At 57.1% G+C, this 26995-nt stretch overlaps 1 protein-coding gene across 1 annotated transcript; it reads left to right on the top strand.

The window, feature by feature from the left end:
* Window positions 1–19604, top strand: LOC137157050 (mucosa-associated lymphoid tissue lymphoma translocation protein 1-like). The gene is made up of 17 exons (XM_067554165.1): window positions 1–104; window positions 3849–4082; window positions 6100–6266; window positions 6892–7022; window positions 7429–7579; window positions 8444–8622; window positions 8944–9040; window positions 9946–9993; window positions 10371–10409; window positions 11038–11241; window positions 12832–13009; window positions 14223–14297; window positions 15639–15766; window positions 15897–16046; window positions 16619–16776; window positions 17797–17931; window positions 18935–19604. Exons 2-17 carry the CDS (start codon window positions 3946–3948, stop codon window positions 19304–19306), a joined length of 2349 nt encoding a protein of 782 aa, XP_067410266.1. The 5' UTR covers window positions 1–104; window positions 3849–3945; the 3' UTR covers window positions 19307–19604.
* The last annotated feature ends 7391 nt before the right edge of the window (window positions 19605–26995 follow it).

Here is a 26995-nt window from a genome sequence, read left to right as displayed (position 1 = left end):
CAGACAGGCGTGATGGGGGCTGCCCTCCCCAGGCTCTGAGCAGCGGTGGCAGGAGCGGGCTGGCATCCCCGGTGGCCTCCAAAGGTGAATCTGCTCTGCCAGGGGTGAGTTCGTGGTCGCCGACCCCCTGCAGCCCAGACTTCTGCTGTCCTCTTCTCTTCCTGCCCCCCGCCCCTCCCTGTGTGCCCTCTTCCCAGTCACCGCTTTGCCCCAGCGATCTCCTGCCTGCCCTGAGCCGGCCATGCCTCCAAAGTGCTAATTCCCCCCTGCCGAGCACCCGGCTATCCCACTGGTTTCAGCCTCTTTCAGGTAAACGTGACAGGGAGGGAGGCAGCTTCCCCTGCGGTGCCGGCAGGTTGGTTGCAGGAGAGAAAGGCTGGCCGTGTGGTTCAGGCGCCGAGGGTGAGGCAGGACTCCTGGGTTCTATCCCCCGCCCTGCTGGAGATTTGCTGTGTGACCCTGCGTGAGTCCCTTTTATGTCCAGGGGGGAGTGTCCGAAGGGTGGCCCGGCCAGCTGCCAATGGGTCGTGGGCATTGCTGGTCCTGCTGGAGCTGGAGGCAGTTGGGTTGGCGTGAGAGGAAGCCAATAAGAGATCGCTCAGCTGCCCCTCCCACAGCATGGAGGCAAAGCTGCTCCCCCCTGGGGCAGCTACAATAATAGTGGAGTGTGGGGAAATAACACAAAAGGGTGCCGGGGCTGGGGGGAACAGGAAGGGGTGGAGTCCCCACTATAACCACCTGGTTGCTAGGGGAGCGTGAGGCGCTAGCGTCCCTGCGGTAACCACCCTGCTTTTAGGTGTCAGCAAGGCGCCCTGTGTCCCTGCAATAGCCCTCCGGCCATTAGGCATTCCTACCTCTAGCAGGAGTCTGAAAAATCCCCCCCCATTCAGTTTGCACATATTCAGCCTTAACAAGAGACTTAAAGGCTGAGGCCAGGGCAGTGCAGCCTAGGGGTCAGAGCACAAGACGGGAGCCTGTGACATACCCGGGTACAATCCAGACTAATGAGTAGCTGGTTCACCCCTGCCCTGCAACCTTGGGTGCTTTGCAGTGTCTTGCTGAAGTGGCTTCCATCTGGGCCCTGCACACCCAGTTACACCCTGGCTCTCCCCAGCCTGGCTTAGACTGCAGGATGACCCCAACACAGTCTCAGTCTTAGATTTCCTCCCCACAAAGCATGTTCCCTATGGCCCAGCCCTCTCCTGGATAATACAAGTTACATTAATCCATTACTTCTTTAATAGAAATAACATGCACACAACTTGCCACCCCAAATGGAGTTTGCCAGACCCTTCCATTTAAACACACTGGATGAGATAAAACAAGTTTATTAATTACAAAGTATTCAGTGAGTACAAGTAAAGAGGCATAAAAATCAGACATGGTTACAAGAAAAATAAAGTTAAGATTTTTGCTAATACCAAACTTAATAAACTATGTCAGATTCAAGCAACGTTTCTTACCACATGCTTTCAGCAGTCTTACTGACCAAACCCTGTAGGTCAGGACCCCTTCCTCAGACTCCACCAAACGCTTCCTTTGTTGCTTCAGGTGCAGTGAATGTGATGGGCAGAGATGGGACAGGTGATACCCATGGAGTGTTTGTTCCTCCTTTTTATAGTTTCAGTCCCCCCCTTGAAAAGCATTTCCAGCTGGGCACCAGGAGAAAACAAGTCTGTGTGGAAGGATGTTCCTTGCTTTTTCCTCACCTGTTTGAGCTTCCTTTTTTTCCCTTCCTGCGGGATGACTCTGTTTACTGCTTAAATGCAAATTTGGCAGAGCACACATTCCTTTGTTTGAGGCAGACCTGTTTGCCAACCTCCGTTTGGACCGTGTGTTAAAAATACCATCTAGCGGGATCTTATAACTTCACATACAAGGTGGCCACACCGATTTTATCAGGATAATACTGACAGCAAATTATGAGTTTTCAAATGATACCTCACAGGGCGCCCTTTATACAAAGAGTATTACACTAGGGTGTAGGGTAGGAACACGGGTACATCATTCTGTCACAGAGCCGAGTTCTAATCCTGAGGTCTAGTCACTCACCTTTTCTGTGCCTGTGTGTCTATCCCAGGCACATTCCCACCCAGGGCCTGGGAGGATATTAGGACATTCCCGTATTCCCCCTACCCTAAATCCCCTTGAAACCCGTCTGCCAGGTTTCAGAGGCAGGATCACTCTGCCCAGGGCCCTTTGCCTAAAACAAGTCGGAGCCTCCACCCAGGTCTGTGCTCCTGCTTCTGGCTCTGGGGAATTAAAATAACACCTCCTGGTCCTCTTCCTCCTCGCCAGTATTCAACATCCATGGAACAAGGGGAGCTTTTTATTTGGGGGAAAACAGTCAAAAGAACCGTGTCAACCCCAGGTACATATTTACCTATAAGAACCTGAGCCATCGAAATCAGTGTCTCAGGAGTCTGGATGGCCCCAAGTGAAGGTCACCTGAGCAGAGATCCAGGATTCCACGGGCTTGTCTTCCCTGCACAATTAACTCGAGTTACACTGCCAGGGTCACCCCCCACTTGACACAAAATCCTTCCCTCATGTGATGGCGCTTTTCACTCCAGTCGACTCGCCCCCCCAGGGAGCACAGGCTAACACTCCAATTAGCAGCTGACAAGTTGTGCTGTGAAGTCAGCTCCGGCTGCCCTGACTATCGGGATGCATGGGCTGACTGAGATCTCAGCGACATTCCACTGCTGCTAATGGCTATGGTGCTCGCTCTGCGCTATTACCTATCCCGCTGCTCCAGCCCCACACATTCACTCCACACAGGGACCCAAACCTCTAAGTGGGGAACCCACAGCTAACTAAGACCTGGGGATAGAAGCTGGAACCGCAGTTCCTTGACTTGATTCACCTGATCTTTGATCCAAAATCTCTCTGCCCGGAGGAGGATTTTGTCACAGATCACAGCCCCCTCGACATTCAGGCCAGGTGACCCCACCCCAGGGATATTCTGCCTAAATCACCTGCACTTTGGGGGGTATAATAATAATCTATTGTCATTTACATTGTCAAAGTAGAAACCAATTCCAGCCTGTGCATGCAAGGGCAGTGGAGGGAACCTTGGTAAGCCATATGTATCAATGAAGCTAACTAGAGAGGGCTTTTCCCCTTCTCCCCTGTAAAGGGAGCAGAAAGCACTATCCCTAGGGTGCATCTACACTGCCTTTCACAACCCACGGCAGCAAACCTATAGCGCTAAAATCAGCTGTCTGGACTTGGGCTGCAGCTGGGGTGGGTTCCAAAGCCTGAGCCTGAATTTCTACCCAGCTATTGCTAGCGCCGGAGCACGAGCCCCACAAGCCAGAGGTTCTAGACCTGGGCTCTGAGACTTGCCGTCACAGGTTTTAAGATAGTGTAGACATAACCTGTCCTCTGGCCTTGGGCCTTCCGGCCCCATCACGAGGGCTTGAAATTCCTCGGGTTTCGGCTTCTGTTGTTGCCTTCTGGTTGTTCCTTTCGGGGAGGGGGATGAAGAATTGGGGGTTTGTGCCCCAGCAGAAGGGGCTGTGGATTCAGCCTCCTGACCCACACTGCCGCCCTATTGGCACCTCCCCAGGGTGCTGGCTTGCGTGACTCCCCCCATTGCTGGCCTCAGGGTGATGGGGTAGGGATCTGCTGCTCCGGACAGAGTGATGGGCTCTTTGATGGGCGATTTAAGGGAGCAGGGACGGGGGGTGGGCCGTGGAGGGTAACTGCCCGCAGGGGATACCTGGCAGTTTTGCCCCCCGCTTTCAGCTCAGACAGGAGTTGTCCAGGAGCCTTTGGTTGTGTTGTTCCAAACCCCCTCCCCACAACAACGCTCCTTCAATGTGCGCTGTGATTTCCACGCCCAGGTGGACAAGCGGTTCAGGATCAGCGCCGCAGACCTGGCTTGCTGGCCACCTCTCACCACCTGGGGCTGGAGGCGGAAGGAAGGGACCAGGCGGGCCAATGGCTGACGGGACCGTGCCCATCGGCACCCTGGGAGATGCTGCCTTGGCCAGGCTCTGCGAGCTACTGGACAACTGCAGCCGGGGCTGGAGGAAACTGGCTGAAATCGCCGGCGCCGAGAAACGCTTCAAATGCAGGTGGAGGGCGTGCGGGGGCACAATGGGCATCGGGCACCGATATGGGCAGCGCCGCCCCGGGCAACACTTCAGCGCAGCCAACCTGCCTGTCCCTGTGTGTGTGTGTGTGTGTGTACGTATATTTGTGTGTGTGCACCCACATGCACACGCATGGCGGTGATATAGGTTATGCCGCTGGGTATGAGAGGGCACACTGTGTGTGTATGTGGGCAATCTGAGTGTGTCGGGGGCAGAGTGTGTGTGTGTGTGTGTGTGTTTGCTGTCCCAGTGCAGGCTATGGTGTGTGTGTGTGTGTGTTTGCTGTCCCAGTGCAGGCTGTGGTGTGCAGTGTGTGTGTGTGTGTGCAGGCTGTGGTGTGCAGTGTGTGTGCTGTCCCTGTGTAGGGGAGGTGTGGGGGTGTGTGTGCACTGTCCCAGTGCAGACTGTGGAGAGCAGTGTGTGTGCTGTCCCTGTGTAGGGTGTGTGTTGGGGGGTAATGTGGGGGGACGTCCCAGTGCAGGCTGTGGTGAGCAGTGTGTGTGTGTGTGTGTGTGCACTGTCCCAGTGCAGGCTGTGGTGTGCAGTGCGTATGTGTGTGCTGTCCCTGTGTAGGATGTGCGGGAGGGCGGAGATGCCATCCCACTGCAGGCTGTGGTGTGCAGTGTGTGTGTGTGTGTGTGTGTACTGTCCCAGTGCAGGCTGTGGTGAGCAGTGTGTGTGTGTGTGTGTGTGTGTGTGTGTGTGTGTGCTGTCCCACTGCAGGCTGTGGTGTGCAGTGTGTAGTGTGTGTGCTGTCCCTGTGTAGGGTGTGGGGGAGGGCGGAGATGCCATCCCAGTGTAGGCTGTGTCTGTGTCCATTGCACCACCCCAGCTGCCCCGGGTTCGGCTCCTGGGAGCCCTTTGTGGGAAGGGTCTCGGTGGTGCTCGGCTCCCTGGCCCTGAGCTATGGGGCAGTGTCCCGTAGGCACCACTGAATGCTCCGGGGCTCCTGGTGCCGCAGTGCATGATGGGACCTGTAGTCTCTGTGAGCTGTGTTCCCGCCTTCAGGAGGAAGCTGGCTGCATTCTGCTCCCTTGGGCACGTTGGCCACGTGGGCCCTGCATTGGGCAAAGTTGTTGCGCTGCTTCCGGGCAGGCGGCTGTGCCCAGGCACCAGCGGGCTGTCAGAGGACAGAGCTCGGCCCATCTCAGCCCCTTAGAAACGAGGCTTTAACCCTCCTTTCTGTCTGTGGCTCCCTTTCGTTGTTCTATGGCCGCAGGCGGGTTTCATTGGACAGCTTCGGGGTTCGTGGTTCATTGAGATCATCCCCAATCAGGGCCAGGCGCTATCAGTCCAGCAAACCCCTCTCTTTGTGCGTCCAGGCTTAAATGCCAGGCTGGCCAGGAGATCACAGCTCTGGCGGAGTGATGGCGGGGCTGTGACAAGCGTTCACACAGCGTCCCGCCCAGAACCTCTCTCCGGGAAGCTCAGCCCTTGACGGCACACTCCCCGGTGCTCCACAGCCCACCCCACCAAATCCAGATCGAGATCCCCAACGCCCAGGGATGTTCGGACCCTGGGTTTTTGTTCTGATTCCATCTCTGCTGCTAATCCCATGAAAAGCCCCTTCTGTTCCCTGGTACCCCGGCTCGCCAAGAATGGCTTAAAGAGAGGGGAATACTCAGGATGTAGAAATGAACAGATGGGGCGGTGGTTTGGCCAGTGAACATAAGTGTTGGGTGAAGAGGAAGGGCCCCCCCCCCCCCCCCGCTGCGAGCTAAGGACGGTGGGTGTCTGATACCCAGTGACGTCACCCCTGCTGTGGCACGGCTCCGGCGTAGATCTCAAGGCGGCTTAGGATCATTATCCCTGAGACACAGGCGGGGGCAGCAGCCTGTCCGAGGTCATCTCACAGGGCAGTGCCTGAGCTGAGATGAGCACCTGTATCTCCTACACCCCTGTCCCCTGCCCTCTCCACCGCCCGCTCAGCGGCTGGGGCTGTCTGCCCAGGGACAGGTCTGAAAGGATTAATATTGCTCGTGTTTGCTGTTGGTTCCAGCCACGAGGAGCTGGAGATGTGCTCCCTGAAGGTCCTGGATCCCTGCGGGAGCCCCAGCCAGTGCCTCCTGCAGCTGCTGTCAGAGCGGGACTGTAGCCTCAAGTACCTGCTCTGCTGCCTGGAGAAGATGGGACACACCGAGGCCTTCCAGTTTCTCTCCAGTGTCGGTATGGGCTGGAGCAGGGCCTGGGGGGTCAGGACTCCGGGGTTCCGTTCCCTGCTCTAGGATGGGAGTGGGGTCTAGTGGCTGGGTCTGGGGGTCAGGACTCCTGGGTTCTAAGCCCAGCTGTGGGACGATGGGAGAGTGCTCTGGGTAGAGCAGGGAGCTGGAAGGCAGAATGTCTGGATTCCAGAGAGTGTGAGCTGATGGCCTCAACTGGGAATCAGGCCTCCTGGGGGTGGTTGCAGTGGGGGGACCTAGGAATTTGTAGGTAAAGGGAAATGCAGCCAGGCGAGTGCAATGGGAACTATCTAAAACGATGGCTATGTCTACACTGGAGACGCTTAAGCTCAGCCCCTCTGGCGCTTCAGCGTAGCCACCCGCTGCAGCCGTGAGAGGGATTCTCCATCAGCGTAGCTCACCCAGCTCCTGGAGAGGCGGTAGCTATGTCGATCGAAGAATTCTTCCGTTGACCTAGCGCTGGCTATGCCACGTGTTGGGTCGGCTTAACTACATTGCTCGGGGTCTGGATTTTTCACATCCCTCAGCAACGTAGCTGGGTCGACTCAACGTCTGAGTGACGGGGCTGATTTCCCAGAGAGCCTGCAGGGTTGTTCTTTCCTCTCTTGCAGTCCAAGAGTTCGTCAGGATCATGGTGCAACCTGAGTCTCAGGTGGTAACAGAAGGGACTCGAGCTTCTTTCACCTGCTGGGCGGCTGGGCCCCCGGGAATCAGCTACCAGTGGTTCTGTGGGAAGCAGGAGGTGAGGCCGGGGGAGGGAAAATCTCCAGGCTTAAAAATAAATCTACCGCAGCAGCGTGGTCTAGACGCTAGTGGGAGAAGAGCGAGTCCCAAGGCCCGGCTGTGCCACTGACACCGGGAGTGGCCTTGGGCAAGTCAAATTTGGTGGGTGCAGCTTGAGACACAAGATTCTTACAAGGGCCAAAGCACCTGCAGTTCCTGCTGAAGCCCACGGACTCATTAGTGCCTGGCCAGCCCGTGAAATGCTCCGAGCGCTCGATCCGGGCTGGGGGGTATTTCTAGATGATGTATCCTCCCAGCCCAGCCCTTCTGGGGATGGTTGGAGGATGCTGCGTCCGAGCGGCTGCACGGTTTAATAGCCCCTTCTGCCCCCTTAGATCTGTCAGGTTTTATTTCGTGCCTGTTAGGTGCCTGGTGCCACCTCCCCTGAGCTGGTGATTGACCCGGCTACTCTGCAGACCCCGGACTGGTACATCTGCCGCGTTAACTACAAGGCCAGCTTTGCGTTCTCCAGATGGGCCCGGCTCCAGGTCAAGCGAAGCAGCAGCCCTGCCTCAGGTAGGAGGGACGTCCTGGGGCTGTTTGCATCAGCGACAGGGAACGCGGCCGGCAGGGTTGGCCTGGGAGTTCAGCTGTCTGGGGGCTACTCCAGTCTTGCCACCGTGTTGACTTGAAAATCCTTCCCTCTGGGCCTGAACAAACCAGGAGGGCTGGGTACCGTCGATCTGGGTTTAAGGCTCATGCCAGGGATGGGTCTGCCTGCCCAGTAGTACCAACTGTGCCCTGCCCTGCAGTCCCTTCGCATGCCAAACTCCCATTGATTTCTGTGGGAGCTATGCCTATGACTCCAGCCCTTAAACAACTTTCCTAACAGCTGGGGGTCTTCAGGACTTTCCTGGGAGTGTATTACAGCTGGGGAAAGCAGTGGGGTCTAGTGGGTAGTGCACTGGACCAGGATTTAGCATCCCTTGATGCTATTCTTGGATCTATTAGTGGCCTGCTGGGTGACGCTGCCTCTGTGCCTCAGTTTCCCCATCTGTAAAATGGGGCTAAGGCTACTGACCTCCTTCATAAAGCACCATGAGCTCTGGGGATGTAAAGTGCTAGGTAAGAGCTCAGGATTGCTATTATGATGATTAACTGAAAGGTCCCCGCCAGTCCGGGCAGCGCCCCAAGTGGTGCGATGAGCAGAGGGCGATCTGGACTCAGGAGCTCTGGTGCTACATGGTGCCAGGCTGCTCAGACTGAGAGGAAGCCGTGCCTGCTGGGATATGTAGTCTCCACTGGCTGTGCTTCTATATTGCCCACCCGCTGTGGGACCGCCCACTTGGCTGCCCTCGCCCACGAGCCTGCGCTGGGGCCCAGTCCTACAGGAGGACTCTCCTGCCCTAGGCTAGCGCTCCGTTCTCCATCCCCCTCCAGCGAGCGGCTACTGCCCGACCATGACAGGACTGCAGATCCTCTGTCAGCCCCAGCCCTGCACCCTGGACGAAGGGGACTCCCTCCACCTGCGGTGCGTGGCCATCGGGAACCCACCTCCCCAGTACCAGTGGTTCTGCAATGGGAGTCCGATTGAGGGGGCGCAGAACTCCCACCTCCAGGTACCCTCCCTCGGGGAAAGGGCGGAGCGTGGGTCTGGGCAAGGGGCGCTGGCCGGGCAGAGGGTCCGTAATGATCTGCAGACTCTGTAAGGTGCTGTGGGCTGGGGTCGGGGGAAACCGCCGTGCAGGACACAAGTGAGGGGCAATCCCCTGTCCAGCGCTCCAAGCCAAGCCCCCCTGGGCACGTTCTGCTGCGTTCGATGCCCGCAGCACTCAGCTCACCACAGACAGATTCCTGAGGGGCTCTAGCCATGGTGCATCTTGGCCAAAGAGCAGAGTCCCCCTGGCTGGATCTCTCCTCTTCCTTTCCCCTCGCTGCAGGTGAAGCCGGTGACCACAGCGGAGAGAGGCCGCTACGCCTGCAAGGTGTTTAACCTCTTCCAGGAGGTGTGGAGCCAGGACACGGAGGTGGAGATCGGTGAGGACTTGGGATCCGTGTGGGGGTAACCACCCTCACTGCAGGCCATCGGCAGGCTCTGAACAGGGGAGGCCTTCAGAACCAAAGCTCATTCCTCCATCACTTGAGCTAAAGAAGCAACTCTCCTCGCGGGTAACAGTAGTAGGCTGTTACCCTCCATTGATCAGCCCCTAGAGGAGAACTGTAGACACATTTCGCTAGCACGTTGGATGCTTGGCGCGCTGACTCGGCAGTACTCCTGCCCCCCACGCTATCCCTGCCCCACCTGCCCTGCTCTTTCCACTCCAGGTTTGTTGCCCTCTTAACAAGGCCTCAGCAGACCCTGCAGGAGAGCTCTGGGGCGGCCGGGCAGGCTGTGAAGTGATGTGGTCAGTCCTGTGTTAAAACAGGATAATCACAGGGGACATGTGCGAGTCACATGGCTTGCTGCAGCGTGGGAAGGTGCTTGATATCACGGTGATGGGCACAAGGAGCTGCCTAGGGCTGCCTTTTAAACCCAGGGATCTGAGCAGGGGTCTCATGAACGGTGTTAGGGGGTCATGACCGTCCTGGCTAGACTGCGCCAGGGGAGGGGGGGAGTTGGGGGCCCTGATTAAAATAAACCTCCACCATGTTGGCCTGGAATTCCCACCCAGCACAGCCAGGGGCACAGGGCACATTCCCCCTGCCTATCCTGGGCGTTCCTGGCTCTGTGATCCTTCCTGGGGCATGCTGGGGGGAGTGGTCGGCCTCTGGGTGTGGGGGACGGAAAGACAGCAGCGACTCCTTCTTGCACCTCCTGTGCCTGTCTGCAGCGGCAGCTGAAGGACGGTGCCAGCCAGATCTCAGGCCTCGGCAGCAGCTGAAACCAGCCAGCCCTGCTAATCTCGCCAGCCTCACGGCTTCACCCCTTTGTTTTCTTACAGGCCCACAGCTGTTTACCTTGGGAGGCTCCTGGCGGGAGGGGGACACAGGTATGTGAGGCCCGAGTGGATCCCACCCCTGACCCAGGAGCGCTGATCTGAATACAGATCCCCTGGGCTGGAGGCTCTGGTTGTGCCCGCCATGGGGTATGTCAGGCGGGTGCCTCCCGCCTTCCTGTGGCCTTTCCCCATGCTAGTTAGTGGACTGGACTTCTTTGTCCTCACCCCGCTTAGCTGGCGGCTGAACGTCTGCCAAGCTCCCCCAGGGATTGCTGCTCTCTGCATCTCTCTGTTGGCAAGGGAGCTCCTGGGGCTTGTGTGGTGTCACTGGGGTTCCCTGCCCCTCTTCCCACAGGAAGGCAGGATTTACCAGGCCATGGTGCCTCTGTGGCACCCAGAGAGATGACTGTGTTTCTCATTCTTTCCAGGGAGTGGCCCAGAGCAGGACGGCTCCAGCCAGCTGTATGGTAAGCGGCTGCATCCAAATCCCCAGGCCAGGCCTCCACTGAGACATGGTTCTCAGCCTTCCCCCTCTGTACATCCATCCTCCTCCCAGGTGCTGATGGAGTGACCCCGTCCAGCCCCTCCTTCCAGCCAGCCCCTGTCTCAGCTGGCCATTGGAGAAACACGTCTCCAAGGATCAGGTCACCTGGGCCATCCTCACATGGGCTCCATCCCTCTCTCCTTTTCTCCCGCACCATCCCAGGCTGCTGAGTGGATCAGGCATAGCACCAACCTGCTCCGTGGCCATGAGAGACAGAGAAGAGCCATCAGACCACATGGCCCAGCCCTAGGATTGGCTGGGCAATGTAATCTCCAGGGCTGTGCCCATCTCCCAGCTCATCCAGGGCTTCGCAGCATGCCCTCCTGCCCCAAAGATGCACTGTGCCATACCGGCCCCGTCTAGTTACATCCCTGCTCTGGAGAGCCGAGCCATGGCGGGGGAGCCAAGAGGCTGGATGGGGTGGTGCTGAGCGAAGAGGGTGAGACAGAAGCAGGGAGAGGATAAATGTTCAGCTCAAAGGGCCAGGGAGGGTTCCCCTCGCTCCCTCCCCGTCCCCCAGACGTGTTCCTCTTGTCCCTCTCCCCGGGCAGCCACCGACAAAGTGGCCCTGCTGATGGGCAACATGAACTACCTGCACCACAAGCACCTGAAAGCGCCCATGGTGGATGTGCACGAGCTGACCAATCTGCTGCGGCAGCTGGATTTCAAGGTGGTCTCCCTGCTGGACCTCGGCAAGGACGAGATGCAGATGGCGGTCAACGAGTTCCTTCTCCTCTTGGACAAAGGCGTCTATGGTACAGAGGGAGCCCCTATGTCGCTGGGTAGCAGTAGGAGAACCCCTTCTTTGCCAGACCCCCAGAAGGAGGGGGGGATAGCTAGGATTTTTGGGTTTACCCTGGAAAAGGCCATTTCCTGATGAGGCCCCGGCCCATCTGGGCAGACTAGAGCAGGCTGGGAGGGACGTGACTTTTTCAGCCGTAAACACACAGGAAAATTTTACAAGTTTTTCCAGTTGTTTTTCTTAACGTGTCAGTGTTTTAAATGGAGTCACACTTTCAGTTTAAAAAATGTGGCCTGCTTGTTGATGGCGCCTGTTTCCGGCTCTTGTGACCGGGAGGTCGGGCGGCATCTCAGGAGCACAGGCAATAAAAGCAGAAGGTGACACATTGTGATAAAGTGTGTGTATTTTATAGAGCTCCATCACTTCTAGTAGAATCATAGTATCTAGTCCAACCCCCTGCTCAAAGCAGGACCAACCCCGACTAAATCATCCTCGTTTACTTTGCCAAATGCCAGAGGAGAGTGAGACCCCGCACGGCGCTGAGTGACTGTCACCAAATTTAGCCAGCCCCGGCGGAGGTGTGGGATTGGGAGCAGCCTGGTGGTGGTCACAGACTCACCGCGGGGTGGCGATCCTTTCTTGTGCTCACTAATGCGCAACACTAGCCTGGCACACTGCGCCCCTTCAGCGTGCCAAGCAGCCCGGGTACCAGAGTCATGCTAACGCTGGCTCAGTGTTATTATTAAATCTGTAACTGGAGGGCAACCAGGTCAGGCCCTGCTGTGCTGGGTGCTGTACAGAAGGTGGGGGGCTGACTGTCTAAAGGACAGGAAGGTAATGGGGCTGTAAGGAGAAATCAGTAGTGGGAGGGAAGGGGAGACAGGGCGATAAATGTAACGGGGACTGTGTATCTCCCAGTTCAGCGGGCACAGCTCAGCTGGCAGAGCGCTAGGACATGCCCACCGGAAAGCGCCCCGGCAGACATGGGGTTGAGGAGGGGCTTGGAAGGACAAGGGGGTGGCTTGAGGCTTCTGTTGGTGCGCCTCCCCGTCGGGACAGGAGGAAGCCCACAGCTGCTTGTGAGAGAAGAATCCTGGAGGCCGGCTTGTTAGCGGCGCCATGCCAAGGAGGGAGCTGAGCTATCAGGTCCAGTGCGTTGGGTGGGGCAGAGCTGTAAAGGGCGCTGCCGTTAAGGACAGGGTTTGTATTAGCAGGAGCCTTGAGCCAGGACAAGGATCCTACCAGCCAAAGGTGTAAGGCAGGACGTTCCTGGGCTTCTCGTTCTGCAGCCTGGCTATTGTACGTCCTACAAACCATTGCTGTAAGCAGGAGCGGGAACTCCAGGCCTGTTTGTCACCAGGGATGGGAGGGGGTGCCCAGGGAGAGCAGAGGAGAACTGCGTGCAGGTCAGATGGGGAAATGACTGGGAAGGAGGAGGAGGAGAACCAGAATTGGACTTTGCAGCGCCGGGTGCAAGGAGCTGCACGTGCAGGCCTGCTGGAAGCGAGGGCAGCATTAGGAGGAAGGCAGAGATGGAGAAGCTGTGAGAGCAGCACAGGCGGGTGCAGGTTGATGCGCTCTGCTCTTGCTGTCCCTCCCCCAGGTCTGCTCTACTACGCCGGCCACGGGTACGAGAACTTTGGAAACAGCTTCATGGTTCCTATTGACGCGCCAGGATCCTACACCTCGGAGCACTGCCTGTGCGTGCAGAGCGTGCTGCAGAGCATGCAGCAGCGGCAAACCGGCCTCAACATCTTCCTGCTGGACATGTGTCGCAAGAGGTGAGCGCCCCAGAGCCAGCCGCCAGGGAGCGGCAGGGCCGGGAAGTGTCACTAGCACAGATGAGCATGTGCATTCACACACACACCGCACTGACAGCGTGTGCACAGGCCAACACAGTCATGCGGACACAGGGTTACTCACACACAGACACAGGGGTACACACACAAAGACACACAGGTACACACACACAACCAGAGATACAGCCCCACACACACACACAAAGGTGTGTATACACACACAACCAGAGATACAGTCACACACATAGAAAGGTGTGTACACACACACAACTAGAGATACAGCCACACACACACAAAGGTGTGCACACAAATGAGTGTGCACACACACAACCAGGTCGCGTGCACAGTCACACACACTTTCAAAGCTTTCACACACACACAAAACGACACACACACATATGCAAAGCGATGCAAGCACACACATGAGCACGCTATCAGATGTGAAAAATTATACCCACCCACACTGAGGCCGTGCACACATAGGAGCCTGTGGGCAGGCATATACCCAGGAATTCCCACCCAGACGCACGCAAGAATACGCACGCAGAGGCAGCAGGCATATATCGGGCCCCTTGCGCAGTAAAACCCGCTGTGATCGCTCATGGAAGGGGAGGTCCCTTGTCAAAATGAACCATAACGCTTCCTCAGAGAGCGGCCAGCTCCAGGGCCGACCCCTTTGAACTGGAGAACAGGAATAAATCCACAGCGGGGTGGTCGGAGATCTCTAGCTACTCTCTTCTCTAGCCCAGCGTCCCACTGGTGGCTCCTTGGGATCACAGCCCCCACAGATGTGCTGCGAGGGCATGCCAGGCTCTAGGGCTCATCTGAGAGCTAAATACTCCGGCCATCCTATCAGCACGGCAGCCTGGCTGTTGCTAAGTTGACAAGTGCCATGCAGTGCCCTAGCTGGCAAGTGGCACCATGCCGCCAAGTAAAGATGCTGCAGCCTCCAGGCTCAGACAGATTGAAATCTAGGCGCCCGTTTTTAGGATCATGCTCGTTGGCTGATCTAACAGGCCTCCCCCAGGCAGGCGTATTCTTTAGAGACTAGTCCACTGTCCCCCCGACGGGTGAGGTTTGAGGCTGTATAGCATGAAATCTGGGCTCTGCTCGGCCCGTCGGCCCGTCCCCAGCCGGAGGTGCCAGAGTGACTTGGACGATGTAGGTTTCAAACGCTGCTTCTGTTTCTTTTCAGGAACCTGAACGACGACATCATCCCGCAGGTGGGGGCACTGCAGGTCACGGCCAACATCGTCTTCGGCTACGCCACGTAGGTGCCCCCCGTCACCCCCCCTCGGCCGCCAGTGCCAGTGTCGCGCCTCTTCGATGGCCTGTGACGGGCTCGTGTGGAGCCACTCCTGGGGCTTGCGTGCGGGATGGGCGCAGGTTGCGTTACTGGGGACTGAACCCACCTGTCGCTCTGCTTTAGGAGAGCTGCTCACAGGGGCCTCCTGGGGTGCTGAGCCTTAGCAGAAAGGACAATAACACCTCCATATTGCCTCTCACCCCTGGCTCTCCAAGAAGCAGCCTGGCCTACAGGTTAGAGCACAGGGACTGGGCATCAAAAGAGCTGGGCTCTGCACCCCATTCTGCCACCCTGTGGGCATGTCTGTTCCCCACTCTGTGCCTCAGGATCCTTCCCCAGGTATAAAGTGGAGGTAACAATTCTTGGCTACCTGCTTTGAGGGCCCTTGGCTGGCAGGTGCTGCGTAACCGCAAGGGACTGCGGCAGAGTGCATGTAATTCATTAGGCATCGCGGTCCTTTTTGAAGAAGGTAGAGTTATCATTCCTCCACCTGGCAGTGGGGAAACTGAGGCACAGCAAGCCACGCTGGCATTCCAAAGACCACCGGGCCGATCAGTGCTGAGCTGGACAGGGAACCCAGGCATCCTGCCTCTCACTCCTAGGCTTCATTGTCCAGAGAGCACTTCCCCCCGCTGCAGGTGCTGTGTCTTTTGCTCAGCTCCACGTCTCTGTCCCCAGCCAGAACTTCTCTCTCTGTAACCTGAGAGGAGGGGGCGACTTTCTGAGGCTTCTGCCTTCTCCTCCCCCGGAGTGGCGCTGCTGAGACCCAGATGCGTTGGTGGGGAAGGTACTTCTGTGTCTCAGGCCTGCTGAGCTCCCAGGGGGAGGAGCAGTCACAAGGAGGCCCCGCAGAGAATTCCCGCTCAGCCTGGCTTTGGAGAGTGAAGTGAGGGGCAAAGCTCCTAAGCCGGGACTCTGCGAGGAGCAAGGCGCCGGTTCCCGTGGAAACACAAGGGCAGCAAAGTCCCTGCAGCCCTGTGAAAAAACCCAGCCTTGGAACGCATCAGGAGCCAACTCATAGTCTCTCCTTATCTTCCTTGATAATCCCCAGGCCCAGACCCAAACCTAAGTCTCAAGGGTGTCTGGATCCAGGGCTGTGGGTCCAGCCCACCCCTGGCTGCCATCCAGCCAAAGCTCCCCCCGGAGTCTGAATCAAGCCAGCTGATGTCGAGCCCGGTTCCCAGGGGAGAAGTCCCGGTATTTTCCGTGCTGAGAGGGACAGAGGGAGTGGTTACGGGTTAAAGAGTTTTCAGCCCTCCTAGGAAGGAGCTCCTGGATCTTAGCTCTCCTTCGTGCCCCGCTTAGATGCGCTGATGCAGAGGCCTACGAGCTGAGCCAAGGGGAGCTGTCCAATGGCATCTTCGTCAGCTTCTTGAAGAGATGGCTGCTGGAGGACGAGAAGATCACGGTGCTGCTGGACAAGGTGGCGGAAGGTGGGTTATCCTGGGGCGGGGGGTAGGAAGGCTCGTCCAGGCCAGCCCCTCACGGCTCAGGATTGTCTGGGAGCTGCTGACTGCCCGCTGTGCTGAGGTCGTTTCCCCCAGCCCTGGTTGCGTCTTGCAGACATGGGGACCCTGGAGATCACCAAGGGCAGGCAGGCGCTGGAGCTGCGCAGTAACCTCTCCGAGAGACGAGCCCTCACGGATCCCATCAAGCCGGCCGAGGGCCCAGAGGAATTCTCCGTCAGGAATCTGCAATGGGCCAAAGCCCATGGTGAGCATCGCGGTCCCTTTATCTTTGCTGAGCAAGCCTGGCGAAAGGCAGACGCCAAGAAAGGCCAGTCCTGGGGTCAAGGGGTGGGCACTCAGGGAATCCAGTGCTCCAGGGAAGTCCCCAGGGATTGCAGTGACTCGGGGAGGTCTCAGCCCCTGGAGCAGGCATTGCAGTGCAGGTAGCCAGAAAACACTGGTGTGGGCAGAGTGCCCCCAGTGCAGCCATCCATGGAGAGACAGAGCACGAGGGGCACACGGCCGGGTCCCGTAGCAAGTCTAGATCTCGCCCAACGCCTCTGATCAGGACAAGCCCGGCTGGGATGGTGAATTAGTGTCACAAGGCAGCGGCCATCAGGGAGCTTCACACTGACACGGGGGACAGGACCCAGAGCCTCCGCCACTCCCGAAGCGCAGGTCCTTGCCGTGTGAGCTAACAGAGAATCTCCATTCGCTGGGTTAGTAGGAGAGGGGCTAGGACACACAGCTGAGCATTTCTCGTTCTGAGCAGTAGGTGGCAGTGAGACACACACGTGTGCGAAGGAGTCTACCCTGGCCCCATTTCTTTGTCCGCAGTGCTGCCTGAAAGCCGATACCTCCAGTTCGACTGCGGGGCCCGGGTGCAGCTGGGCTTCGCTGCCGAGTTCTCCAACATCTTGATCATTTACACCCGCATTGTCGAGACACCGAAGGAGATCACCCGATGTGAAGCAAAACTCACGGACGTCCCGGAGGTGAGAGGCCCAGCGCCCAACCCTTCCTGGGGCAGAGACCCGGCTCACGATCACCGCCGGGTTGGGTGTCGGCTCTGTGAACAACGGGGGCGCCTAGGCCACACGCAAGAGCAAGGGGCACATTTCCCCTTCAGACCACAGAGCAGAGAGGGGCTCAAGCAGCAAAACCCCAGATTTAGGACAGCCCCATTAGAGAGGCTGTGCCGGACTGACCGTCCCATCACCCAGTCCCTCTCTACAGGGCGCTGGTGAGATCCCAGCAGACTTTGCAGGAATGTCAAGCAAGGGCCTGGCACAAAGAAACTGTCCCCTGTGGCAGGAACCAGCCGCAGTTTGCAGTCCCTGTGGCCTGGTACGGCTCCCACTTAGCGGCTAATCAGCCTTTGCTCCTGACACCCCACTAGGAGACAGGGCAGAGGAGAGGATCCCCAAACAGGAAGGGCCTGGGCCAGGCCTGTAAGGCACCGAAGCAGGGCCCTACCTCTCAGGTCATCACCCCCTCCCTGGTCTCCCCAGAGAGCACAAGAAGCCTGCCTTATATAATCCCACCTTTCCCAGCATTCCTCACTGACCCAGTCCCCATTCCGGACTGAACTCAGAACCAGGCTGTGCTGGGCTCGCCTCCTCCCTTCGGGGGCAGCCCCTCCCTCCCTGCTACAGGGCGACATCAGCGCCAGCGTTGCCACGATTTCCCTGTGCGTCGGTGGCATCTGGTGCTCTTCTTAGCCCCAGCTCCTGGAGTCATGTGAACATGCAGGACTCTCGTTTTACAAGCGAGGACACATCTACCCCGCGTGGCTGCCGAGAAAACGTGGTCCCTAAAGGCGCTGAGGAAGCAAAGCACCAGACCCCGACGTTTATCATTTTTAAAGTCTCATGATTTTGAATCCAGTCTCGTGAGTGTGGGGTGCCACGCCTGATGATTTCAGAACACCCGGGGTAGGCGATACCGCAGTACAACGCCGCTGGAGCGCTCCCCTCTCATGCTCTGGCTGCTTTTGACAGTGCTGTCTCTGGCAGGAGCTGGATGTGGATTTGAAATTCACCAACAAAGAGAGCCCAGAGGAAATGGGGAGCAGCCTCTCCCTGGCCTGGAGCCTCAGCTTCTCGGACTGCTGCCTCTACAGCCGGCTCTGCGGCCTGCAGAAGCTGAGGGTAAGTGCTGCTCCGACCCTTTGGCGCTGGTTCTAGGGAGACCGATGGCCCTTAACCACACACACACACTGACCAAAGTGGAGCAGACCCCAGCTCGCTCTCCTTTGGCTGCACTGGTTCCTGGAGGGCCAACAGGAGCTAAGGGTAGTGAAAAAAATAATAGCCCTGAACACACAGGAGTCCACATGAAGCCCTAGTGTAAATGGGCTGGCTCAGTCCATTACTTCAGGGGTCTCCCGCTCCCGGACACCACGGTTCTGATCAAAGGAGGAGCTGCAGTGAGCAGGAAGGAGCCCTGGGCACTCCAGCGCTGGGCCCTCTGCAGGAGGATTGCTGGGCTTTGCTGCAGTGAGTGATATAATCCTTGGGGCAGGGACTGTTTGTTTACTCTGGGTTTGTACAGCACCTAGCACAGTGGGGTCTGGGTCCAGGACAGGGGCTCCTAGGTGCCATGGCAATGCACATAATGAAGAGTAGCCACAGCAGGCAGGAGCCCCCCAAGCAAAGGGTGGTGTATGTTTTAGGGATTGGATCTGATGTATCCCTAGGGTAATGTCCAAGTCATTATCCAGCAGTACCTAGAGTCACCAGCTGACCCCAGGGCCCCTTTTCCCCGGGCAGTGCACGGACACATTGTAAGGAACAGACACAATCTAAGCAGGAGGTAGACAAAGGCTGTAGCATCCCCATTGCACAGATGGAGAACCAAGGGGGAGAAAGGTGAAGTGATTTGCCCAAGGGCCGCACATGGAGTCGGTAGCAGAGCTGAGAATTCCCAGGGGTCCAATAGCTCAGGCCAGTGCCTTCCCCACAAGGCCAGTCCTGCCTGGTGCTGAGTCCCTGGGGCAGAGTCGCTGTTGGGATTAAAATGACCAGCCTGGTCCTAGTGGTTGTGCTGCGTGTGGTACCTGGAGAAGAGGCTGGTGGCTCAGGAGAGCGCAGGGGGGAGATAAGGTGTCACGCGTTCTTGTCCCGCTGACCCCGGCTCGTGGTGTCTTTGCAGAAGGAACTGGCCTTCACCGTCTGCCTGCAGTACCAATACCAAGGGATCGACGACTTCATCGAAGAGAGAAAGTCGGTGAATATCGGGAAGCCGCTGATTGCAAAGCTCAACCTGTGCGTCAGCGGTGAGCCCGGGGGATTTCCGGGGGCCTGCTCCCCGCTGGCCAGTGCAGACTTGTGTGCGGGCACCTTGACCAGCTCATTCGAAAGCACCCAGAGCATGGAGTCTTCTGAGTCACCAGTGGCTTCGGAGACCTACCGGAGTCTGCCTTGTGACTCACACCCGGGCAACTGGGGTGCTGATGACGGCCAGTGGGAGAACACCCCCGAGGAGAACCTGGGCCCTGACTTCCCAGGCGCTCACTCCATGTAGTGCTCGGGGTCCGGCGTCAACGTTGCCGTCCAGTTCTCTGCCCAGCGAGGACCAAGGGAAACCACGAGGGTCCGATTCTGCCTGGGCCTCCACGTACCATCGAGTCCCAGATCCTGGGAATCACCTCGGACTGTGTAGAGAGAACCTTGCTGGAGAACCTCGCCCAGGATTTAGCTCTGTCCCTCTTCCCGTTGCTAGAGGTGGAACGCTGTGTCCGTCGTCCTCCCAGCCAGCCCTACTCGGGCCCCTCCACCGGGGATCTCAGGCAAATCCGGCGAGTTTTACACAAAAAATAAATGTCGACCTTAATATAAAAAGGAGATGGGCCTTCTGCACTGACGGGGGCACGGCCGGGGGGGGGGAGGGGAGGGGGTGGGAAATGAAGCGCTTGCCCCTGAAGCCTCAGCTCAAATGCACCCTGCCGGGGTAGTGCCCGCAAAGGTGGCCCCGGCTGGGGGCTGCTCAGTGAGCACAAAGCCCCCTTCCTGCCGGGCAGTTCCCCTCCTCCCATTGGCAGACTCAGCAGAAAGGACTATGAGGACTGGCCTCTCTGTTCACCAGGAGGAAGGAGCCCTCCAGGCGAGGGCTGAGAGGGGCTGGGTTGCCCATCTTGGACCCACTGCAGGCCCCCAAAGGGAACAATGGCCCAGTGGGTCAGTAAGAGCCACCCCCGACCTCCCCACCTGCACGATGGCCTGTCACGGGCCCTGCTTTCCCGACGCGACATGCCCAGCTGGAACCGGAGCGAGTGGGAACCTCCCATGCAGAGCGACTGCTTTAATCGGGGCCTTGGGCCTGACGGATCCTGGGATGCCCTGACAGCCGCAATCTGGGCCTGGGGCAGAGCCGTCACTGAAGCTAAGGCCCGTAAATCTACTGCCAGACACCAGGGACTTAGGAGAGAGCATTAAGGAGGCTGCAGTGTCCTTGGCAGCTGTGCAGGGCGGCTGGGTCAGTTCTCGTCACGGAAATAGGGGCATGGACCAAAGCCGCAGGGACAAAGCTGTCAGGGGCCACACGGGCCAGCTCCGCTTACGCAGCAAGATGAATTCCATTGGGATCGTGGCTCATCCGCCAGCTCTGCCCACGGCCACCAGCCTCACCGCCCACCGGCACTGTCCGCGGCCCTCCAGCCAGCGTCCAGAAACTGCCCAGCTTGGGTCTCTGCAGCCCAGGCAGTGGTACCCCACCTCCGCCCCAGGGCATCAATGCAACAATGTGGGGCTACGTGGCCCCGGTGCCCTGCCTCCTTGCACAGGCATTACAGTGGGAAGAGGTTATCCTTTCTAGCCAGCGGTTTATGGCATGCTGCTGGGCCCCGGCAGGTGTGGCTGTGGGTCTGTCTGTCCCAGAGATCAGCCGCACACAAGGTGTCACATTTGTCACAGGCGGGTTAGTTCAGGCACAGGAGAAATAGAGAGAAATAAGCAGATTACAGGCTGGCCGACTCCAAGGGGAGTGGATTAAAGGGATTGGAGGGGCAAGAAATGAAGCTGCTCCCTCCGGGGGCTGGATGGAGTCGCTTCTGTTTGCTTTTTAAAGGCCAGGAGTGAACATCAGAGAGTTCGCTGCGCCCTGCACCTGGCTTTCCTGCACCGCTACTTTCCACAGCTCCTGCCGGGGGGGGCTGCAGCCGCATGCTCCCCGGGAGCGAGCACCATCACGCCAGCACCGTGTCGCCTCCTGGGAGGGACTGGGCACAGAGCAGCAGAGCACCCCCCCAGCAGCCAATTTGCTGGCTTAGTCCTGGACTCCACAGGACAAGAGGAACTGGGAACTGAGTCACCAGCACTCCTCCCCCGTCCCCCACAGCAGCCCCTGCTGGGTGAAACTGGGACTGGGGGAGCTGGTGCCCCTCCCCCTCACACAACACTCCTCTCCCATCCCCCACAGCACCCCTTGCTGGATGAGGCTGGGATGGAGGAGCTGGGACCTCCCGCACAGCCAATGCTCCTGCAGCATTCAGGGCAGCGGCCCTAGGAAAAGAGAGGCCAGGACTGGAAGAGCTGTAAAGTCATGTCCAGAGCTCAGTGGTTCAGGCAGAAGGGTTTCTCATCTCCTGGGGGAGTCATAAGTCCAGCCCCTTTGAGTCATGAATGGGATGGGTGCATGGAGATCTGCGCGGTGCGTTGAGTGTCCCATCGGGACAAAACGTTGTTGTTTTTTGGGTTTGGTTTTTTTTTTTTCCTAAATAGTTTCAAAATTTTTCATCAAAAAATTTCAACCGGAACAAAAAAACGTGCTCCGTCCTTACGAGCCTAAACCTCATTGAAAGTCAATGGGATTTAGGCACCGGAGTCATTTTTAAATAGGGCGTTAGGCTCCTAAGTCACCTTGGTGCTTTTGAAAACGTTAACCGTACTTTCTCTGGGCCACAGTTCCCTCTCTGCATAACGGCCCCGCCCGGCCCTGCCCAGCCTCCTGGAGGATAAATACCTTAAGGATTGCAAGGTGTCCAGATGCTGCAGTAACGGGAGTGGGATTAGCTAGGTACTAATAGTGAGAAGCCCCAACCACGTCCCTGCTCCAGTAAACACACACGTGCAATCCACATGCTGGCTATGGATTACTTCAGCATCCCCAGTCATTGCTTTGAGGGTTGACAGGTTCTTGTCCCAAGAACAGGCCCACTATTATTCAGATTATCACACAGTCGGGAACCCCGATGTGCAGTTACCCGCACTCACACTACGGCAACTCGTCTGTAACTACACATAGTTTATAAACACATTTAGCACAGTCGCAAACACCCCAGCTGAGTCAGGTAGAGAGACGAGAGAACGTCCCTCTGCATCCACGTACTCACACCATTTCTGGGAGAGCAACCTGAAATGTTCGCCATCATCTTCCTCATCCCTAGCACCATCCCTCTCGCCACGAGTGGCCCTCATCCTGGCACGTCCCAAGGACTACGTCTCCGTCTCCTACTGCCCCAAGACTGGGATGTAACTTTTATAATATGTTAGCTGACGCTGCTATGTTTGATGCATATTCAGTAGGGGATTTTCCAGTGGCGTACCATGGGTCTCCGGTGCCTGGGGGCGAAACCTGAATTCCCCCCGCCCTCCCAGGCCTCACACACCTCCCCCTGCGCAGGGCAGGAGGGGTCCCCGGCTCCCACCAGATGGCATCGCCCCCCCCAGCTGCCCTGGGGGGCTCTGTACATGCAGGGGGGAAGGGGACCACGTCGCTTATCTCCTCCTGCTTGGGGGACTTTCTGCGACTCATTGCGCTCCATCGCCCCCCCACGCGGCACCTGCCTCTCTCGCTCCAGCCCTGCAGCCCGGCGCCGGCTCGGGCGGGGTGGCCTCACCCCCTGGCCTGGGGAGTGGGGGCTCTGAGCTGGCCCTTCACGACATGCAGGGGGCGCAGGAGCGTGTTGTGAAGGGCCGGCTCGGCGCCCCCCCCTCCACAGGCAGGCGCCTGGGGGCATGGCACCCCCTCCCACTCCATCAATATGCCAGCAGGCCCCCGCCCTACACAGACCTGCCACCAGGTGTCACCCATGCCTGCCCCCGTCCAGGGAGGAAAGAAAGACACAGATTCCCCCACAAAATACTAAGGTGGCTGAATTTTTTTTCTCAAAAAAATAAAATAAAATTGAGATCTGATGAGAACAATTGTTTTTAATGGAAACATTTCATTTGGTGGAAAATTTTAATTTTTTCAATGAAGTTTGTAAACAAAAAAGGCCAACACAGTATTTTTTAATTTTTCAAAAAGTTTCATTTTGAAATTGTGTGCATGAGACGGAAACCCACATTCCCATCCCAGCAACCTGCCCTTTTTTTCCACTGGAGAAAGATTTCTCCACTTTCACTTTTTTTAAACAGTGGAAAATGGGGGCATTTCAAAAAAATAAATAAGAGAAAGTGGAAGTTTTCCCAGCAAAATGAAATGAAAAAAATGAAATATTTCATGAAAAATGTTGAACAAAATGAAAAAAATCTTTAGTTTTTCTTTTCTAATGTTTTTGTGTTTGGGGAGGGTGCACTGGACTGGGAGCCAGGCAGCTGTGAGGTCAGGTCTCAGCACTGCTGACTGGTGGTTGTATTTCTGGGCAGTTTACAACACTCATTATGTATGAAGGCCTTAGAAACCTCCCACTGGACATGCAGATAAAATGCACCGAATTCCACAGAAAAGGTATTTGTGGTTTCCTAAGGTCACGTCTGGGAATAGAACCTGGGTTTCGGCCGCTTTGCCCCATAGCCTTTCAAAATGGGCATGTTGAATCCATGGGCTTGGTTATACTGTCTGCAGCCATGGGGCCAACACCCTGCAGGAGCCAGAAACAGAGCCCTGGAACCCCCATACCCACCATCCCACAGCTAGCTCATAAATAGCTGTGAACCCCACTGGCAAAGGGGTCAGAATTCAGGGTGGAAGGGTGGGTAATCCTACTTCTGGCATTTGCTAGTTGCCAGGACTCCGACATTGGGCAGGGGGGGAGAGCTAGAGGCTGTCTTTATAGCCCCTGTGAAAATCTCTTTACATTTGGCCAAGTTATAAGATGAGGAAAAATCACCACTTGCAGTTTGCAAATACTGAACAGCCAGCTGTTTGCTGCGGACTGTCCACCCTGAGCCCTGCCGGGGCAGCTCCTCCGTGGTGCTCTGGGCAGGAGCGTGTCGCTGATGCCCTTCAAGCCTCCTCTGATGCTGGCCCCTCCTGCAGCACACCCGAAGTCCAGGCCTATCTCCAGAGCACAAAGCTGCAGCTCCTCCAGAACCCGCACCTGGAGGTTGGGCTGCAGCCGGTCAGCAGCCTTCCGCCAGACTGTCTGTCTGTCTGTCTTTCCATCGAGAAATGCTGTTTCATCACCTTTGAAACATTTGGTAGCAGTGAGTTGGTCAACAAAATGTCATGTAGGAACTCCTCCTCCCCCGCGAAAGGAAGCGTGCTGGCGATGTCTGTCCCGTTCCGGCGTTATCGGCATGAAATGTTTCGGTTTTTAATTTAGAAGTGTTTTTAAATTATTCATATTTTTAAAAAAATAAGTCAAAATCAGAGCGAAGCCTTGTGAACGGAACGTGCTGGTCAAACCAACCTTTTAAAAAAAATAATTTCACCAGAAGCTTTGAATGTTTTTGGTTCAATTTGGAACAATAACAAATGTCCCTATGCTGCAATTTCTTGTGGAATGGAAATTGCCAGTTTCACCCAGCTCTTGTTTCAGCTGCACTTTCTCCCTCTGCTGTTTCTGTTTGGTCCCACCATCCATAGCCTGACCAAGTCCAGAGACCTTGTCATGAACCTCCTCCAGGCATGGACCAAGATAACCCTTTATAAATCCAGGAGGGGGCATTCAGCCATGGGGATAGGGACACTGTCGGAGATTGTGGGGCCATTCCCCACATGCCATGTGCCGTATGTGGGCAGAGCTCTGCTGGACAACTCCCACCAAGACCCTTGACCTCTCCTTGGAGCAGTAGGTGCTGTCAGGAGGGAGGGTGGGGGATGTCTTGCTCCATGTCCCCCAGTGGGTCCCATTGGTTGAAACTTTGACCCCCACTTTTTTGATGAGTGAGCCTAGCATTCTTTTGGACCCTCCCCTTGGGGATGGCCAATGAGGTTCTTGTGGGTGGACCTTTCAGGGGTCCTCCCTCCCAACTAAGGTCAAACAGACCCGCCCCTTTCAACGGCACTAAATCCACATGCCATTTTGCTTTTATACTGGCTGAATGCAAATCAGCTACTTTAAATAATTTGTATTCAAATGGGGGGGGGGTCACATATGGAGCTGCACCTAAGGACACCAGCATGCAGCCATCTGCCACTCTCTGGCACAACCACAGCTGGCAGAAGCATGGCTGGGCGTAGCAGCCCCAGAGCCGCTGAGTGGTCAGGTCCTGGCTGTGGCTTAGCACGCAGCCTCTTCCCCACGAATGGGATTCAGCAGGGGGGGGGGAATTTGCATATCCTCTTCCCACAGTCCTTTGCGGCAGCCAGTGACGAGGTGGCTTGTCTGGTCAAGGGAACCCTGACCCAATTAAACCACAATTAAATGGGGAAGCCGGAGGAGCTGGCTGGAAGGGGGAAAAGGATGGAGAGATGGCTGGGGTGTGTGAAATTACCAGCCTTTCTCCCGCTCTTCACAGACAGCCATCCTTTGTTGGGACTTGAAAGGCTGAGGCAGACCAAGCTGGCAGAGGAGGTCCCTGGTTCCGCTGGCCACCCTGAGAGGGCCACGGAGCTGGCGCCAGCCAGGATCGGCTGCTCCAATTATGTCATGTGAAAAAAACCAGGCCCCTTTCAGAGCTTCCCTTCCCCGAGATCAAACCCCATTAGTTCCGCGGCCGTTGCTTCATTATCTCTGCTCGGGAGTGCGCTTCTCGACGGGGCCTGTTAATCTAAGCCCAGTCCCATCAGCCGGGCCGGGACACCGGGGGAGAATCGATTATTCATTGCATTGGTCATTAAAGGTTCAATTGTTGTTAACGAAGTGGCCCAGCACCAGGAGCGCCTTATGGGCCAGGCACAAGAGGAAGGGAGGCTGGTTTCATTGGGGCAAGTACCATTCCAGCCCCGGTGCCCCCTGGGCTCAACCCTGGAGACAGCTGGTTTGACGATAGCAAGAACCCCTTGAGCCGGGCTGGTTCCCCAGCCCCTGGGAGTGGGGGCTGGATGATTCCAAGTTTTGGGGTCACTCATTGGCTGAGGGGAAGCCCTTGAGGCTTAGATACACCTGCACGGGGAGCCCGGGCCTGGTAGAGTCCGATGAGTGACGGGGTAAGTGGATGACATCTGCTCATCCTCCAGGGCTCATTGCATCTGAGCTCCTCCGCTCAGGATCGGTGCTGACAAGCATCTTCTTGGGCCGGTCCCGCTCCAGAGCCTGGGGCTGGCTGGGGTCCCTCTGCCAGGTGCACCCTGCAGCCCTGAAGACAGACCGAGCTTGGCTTGTTTTCTTTTAAGTTTTAAAAGGGTTCTTTTCCATTTATTGTTTTTTCCTCCCACTCCTCCTTCCCCACCCTTCTCACCCGTTCGCCTCTCCCTCCCCAGTTCCTGTGGTCAGGAGCAAGATGGAAAAAAGAGCAAAACAACAACAAAAACCAACCGGAAAAATGCCGGAACAGGAAATGTCCGTTCAGAATTTTGACTCAGCAGCGAGCTGCTCCTGCAGGCTGGCAATGACCGACGGTGTTTTGCCTGTGCCACGCTGGCTCTGGCTTGTGCATCTCTGCCCCCGGCACAGCCTGGGGCCATGTCAGACGTACACGCCTGGGGCTTTAGCCCTGAGGGGGGCAGCTAACGGAGCAGGCCTAGCACGATGATCCTGACTGGGGCTTCTGGGGCCCGCGCTAACACAATGAAACACCAGGCCTGGTGGAGAAGCAGAGCCAGCTCGGGGAAATGACGGTAACACGAGCGGGCAAGGGGCATCCTGGTTGCATTAAACGCTATTAGCAGCCGTGGGGGAGATCTTACCCCACTCCCGCGCAGCATCTGCTGCTGCCACCATGCTTGCCAGCCTGCTCTCTCCTCACCTGCCATGTGGCAAGGCCTAGAGCCCTTGGAAATCACAAATGAGCTGTAAACTGCGCCTCAGATCAAACCAGCTCTGGGGAAACAATGGGGCTGGCCACCACGCAGCCTCCTGGGGCCAGCCCAGAACGCCTGATACCCTCCTCCTCACCCCGTGTGCTGAGCTCTGGGGACGCTGGCTGGTTTTCCCTGCAGCTCCAT

Source organism: Emydura macquarii, unplaced genomic scaffold (assembly GCF_026122565.2).
Source record: "Emydura macquarii macquarii isolate MOO-44397 ecotype Brisbane River unplaced genomic scaffold, CSIRO-AGI_Emac_v2 contig_306, whole genome shotgun sequence".
In the NCBI taxonomy this organism is placed as follows: Eukaryota; Metazoa; Chordata; order Testudines; family Chelidae; genus Emydura; species Emydura macquarii.
This window is presented reverse-complemented; position numbering and strand designations above follow the sequence as displayed.

Excerpts from the sequence above, each read along its gene's own strand:
- LOC137157050 (XM_067554165.1), top strand. The coding sequence starts at position 3,946 with ATGGCTGACGGGACCGTGCCCATCGGCACCCTGGGAGATGCTGCCTTG. Across the intron at positions 8,623-8,943 it reads CGCAGAACTCCCACCTCCAG|GTGAAGCCGGTGACCACAGC; the intron begins GTACCCTCCCTC and ends CCCTCGCTGCAG. Across the intron at positions 17,932-18,934 it reads GCGGCCTGCAGAAGCTGAGG|AAGGAACTGGCCTTCACCGT; the intron begins GTAAGTGCTGCT and ends GTGTCTTTGCAG.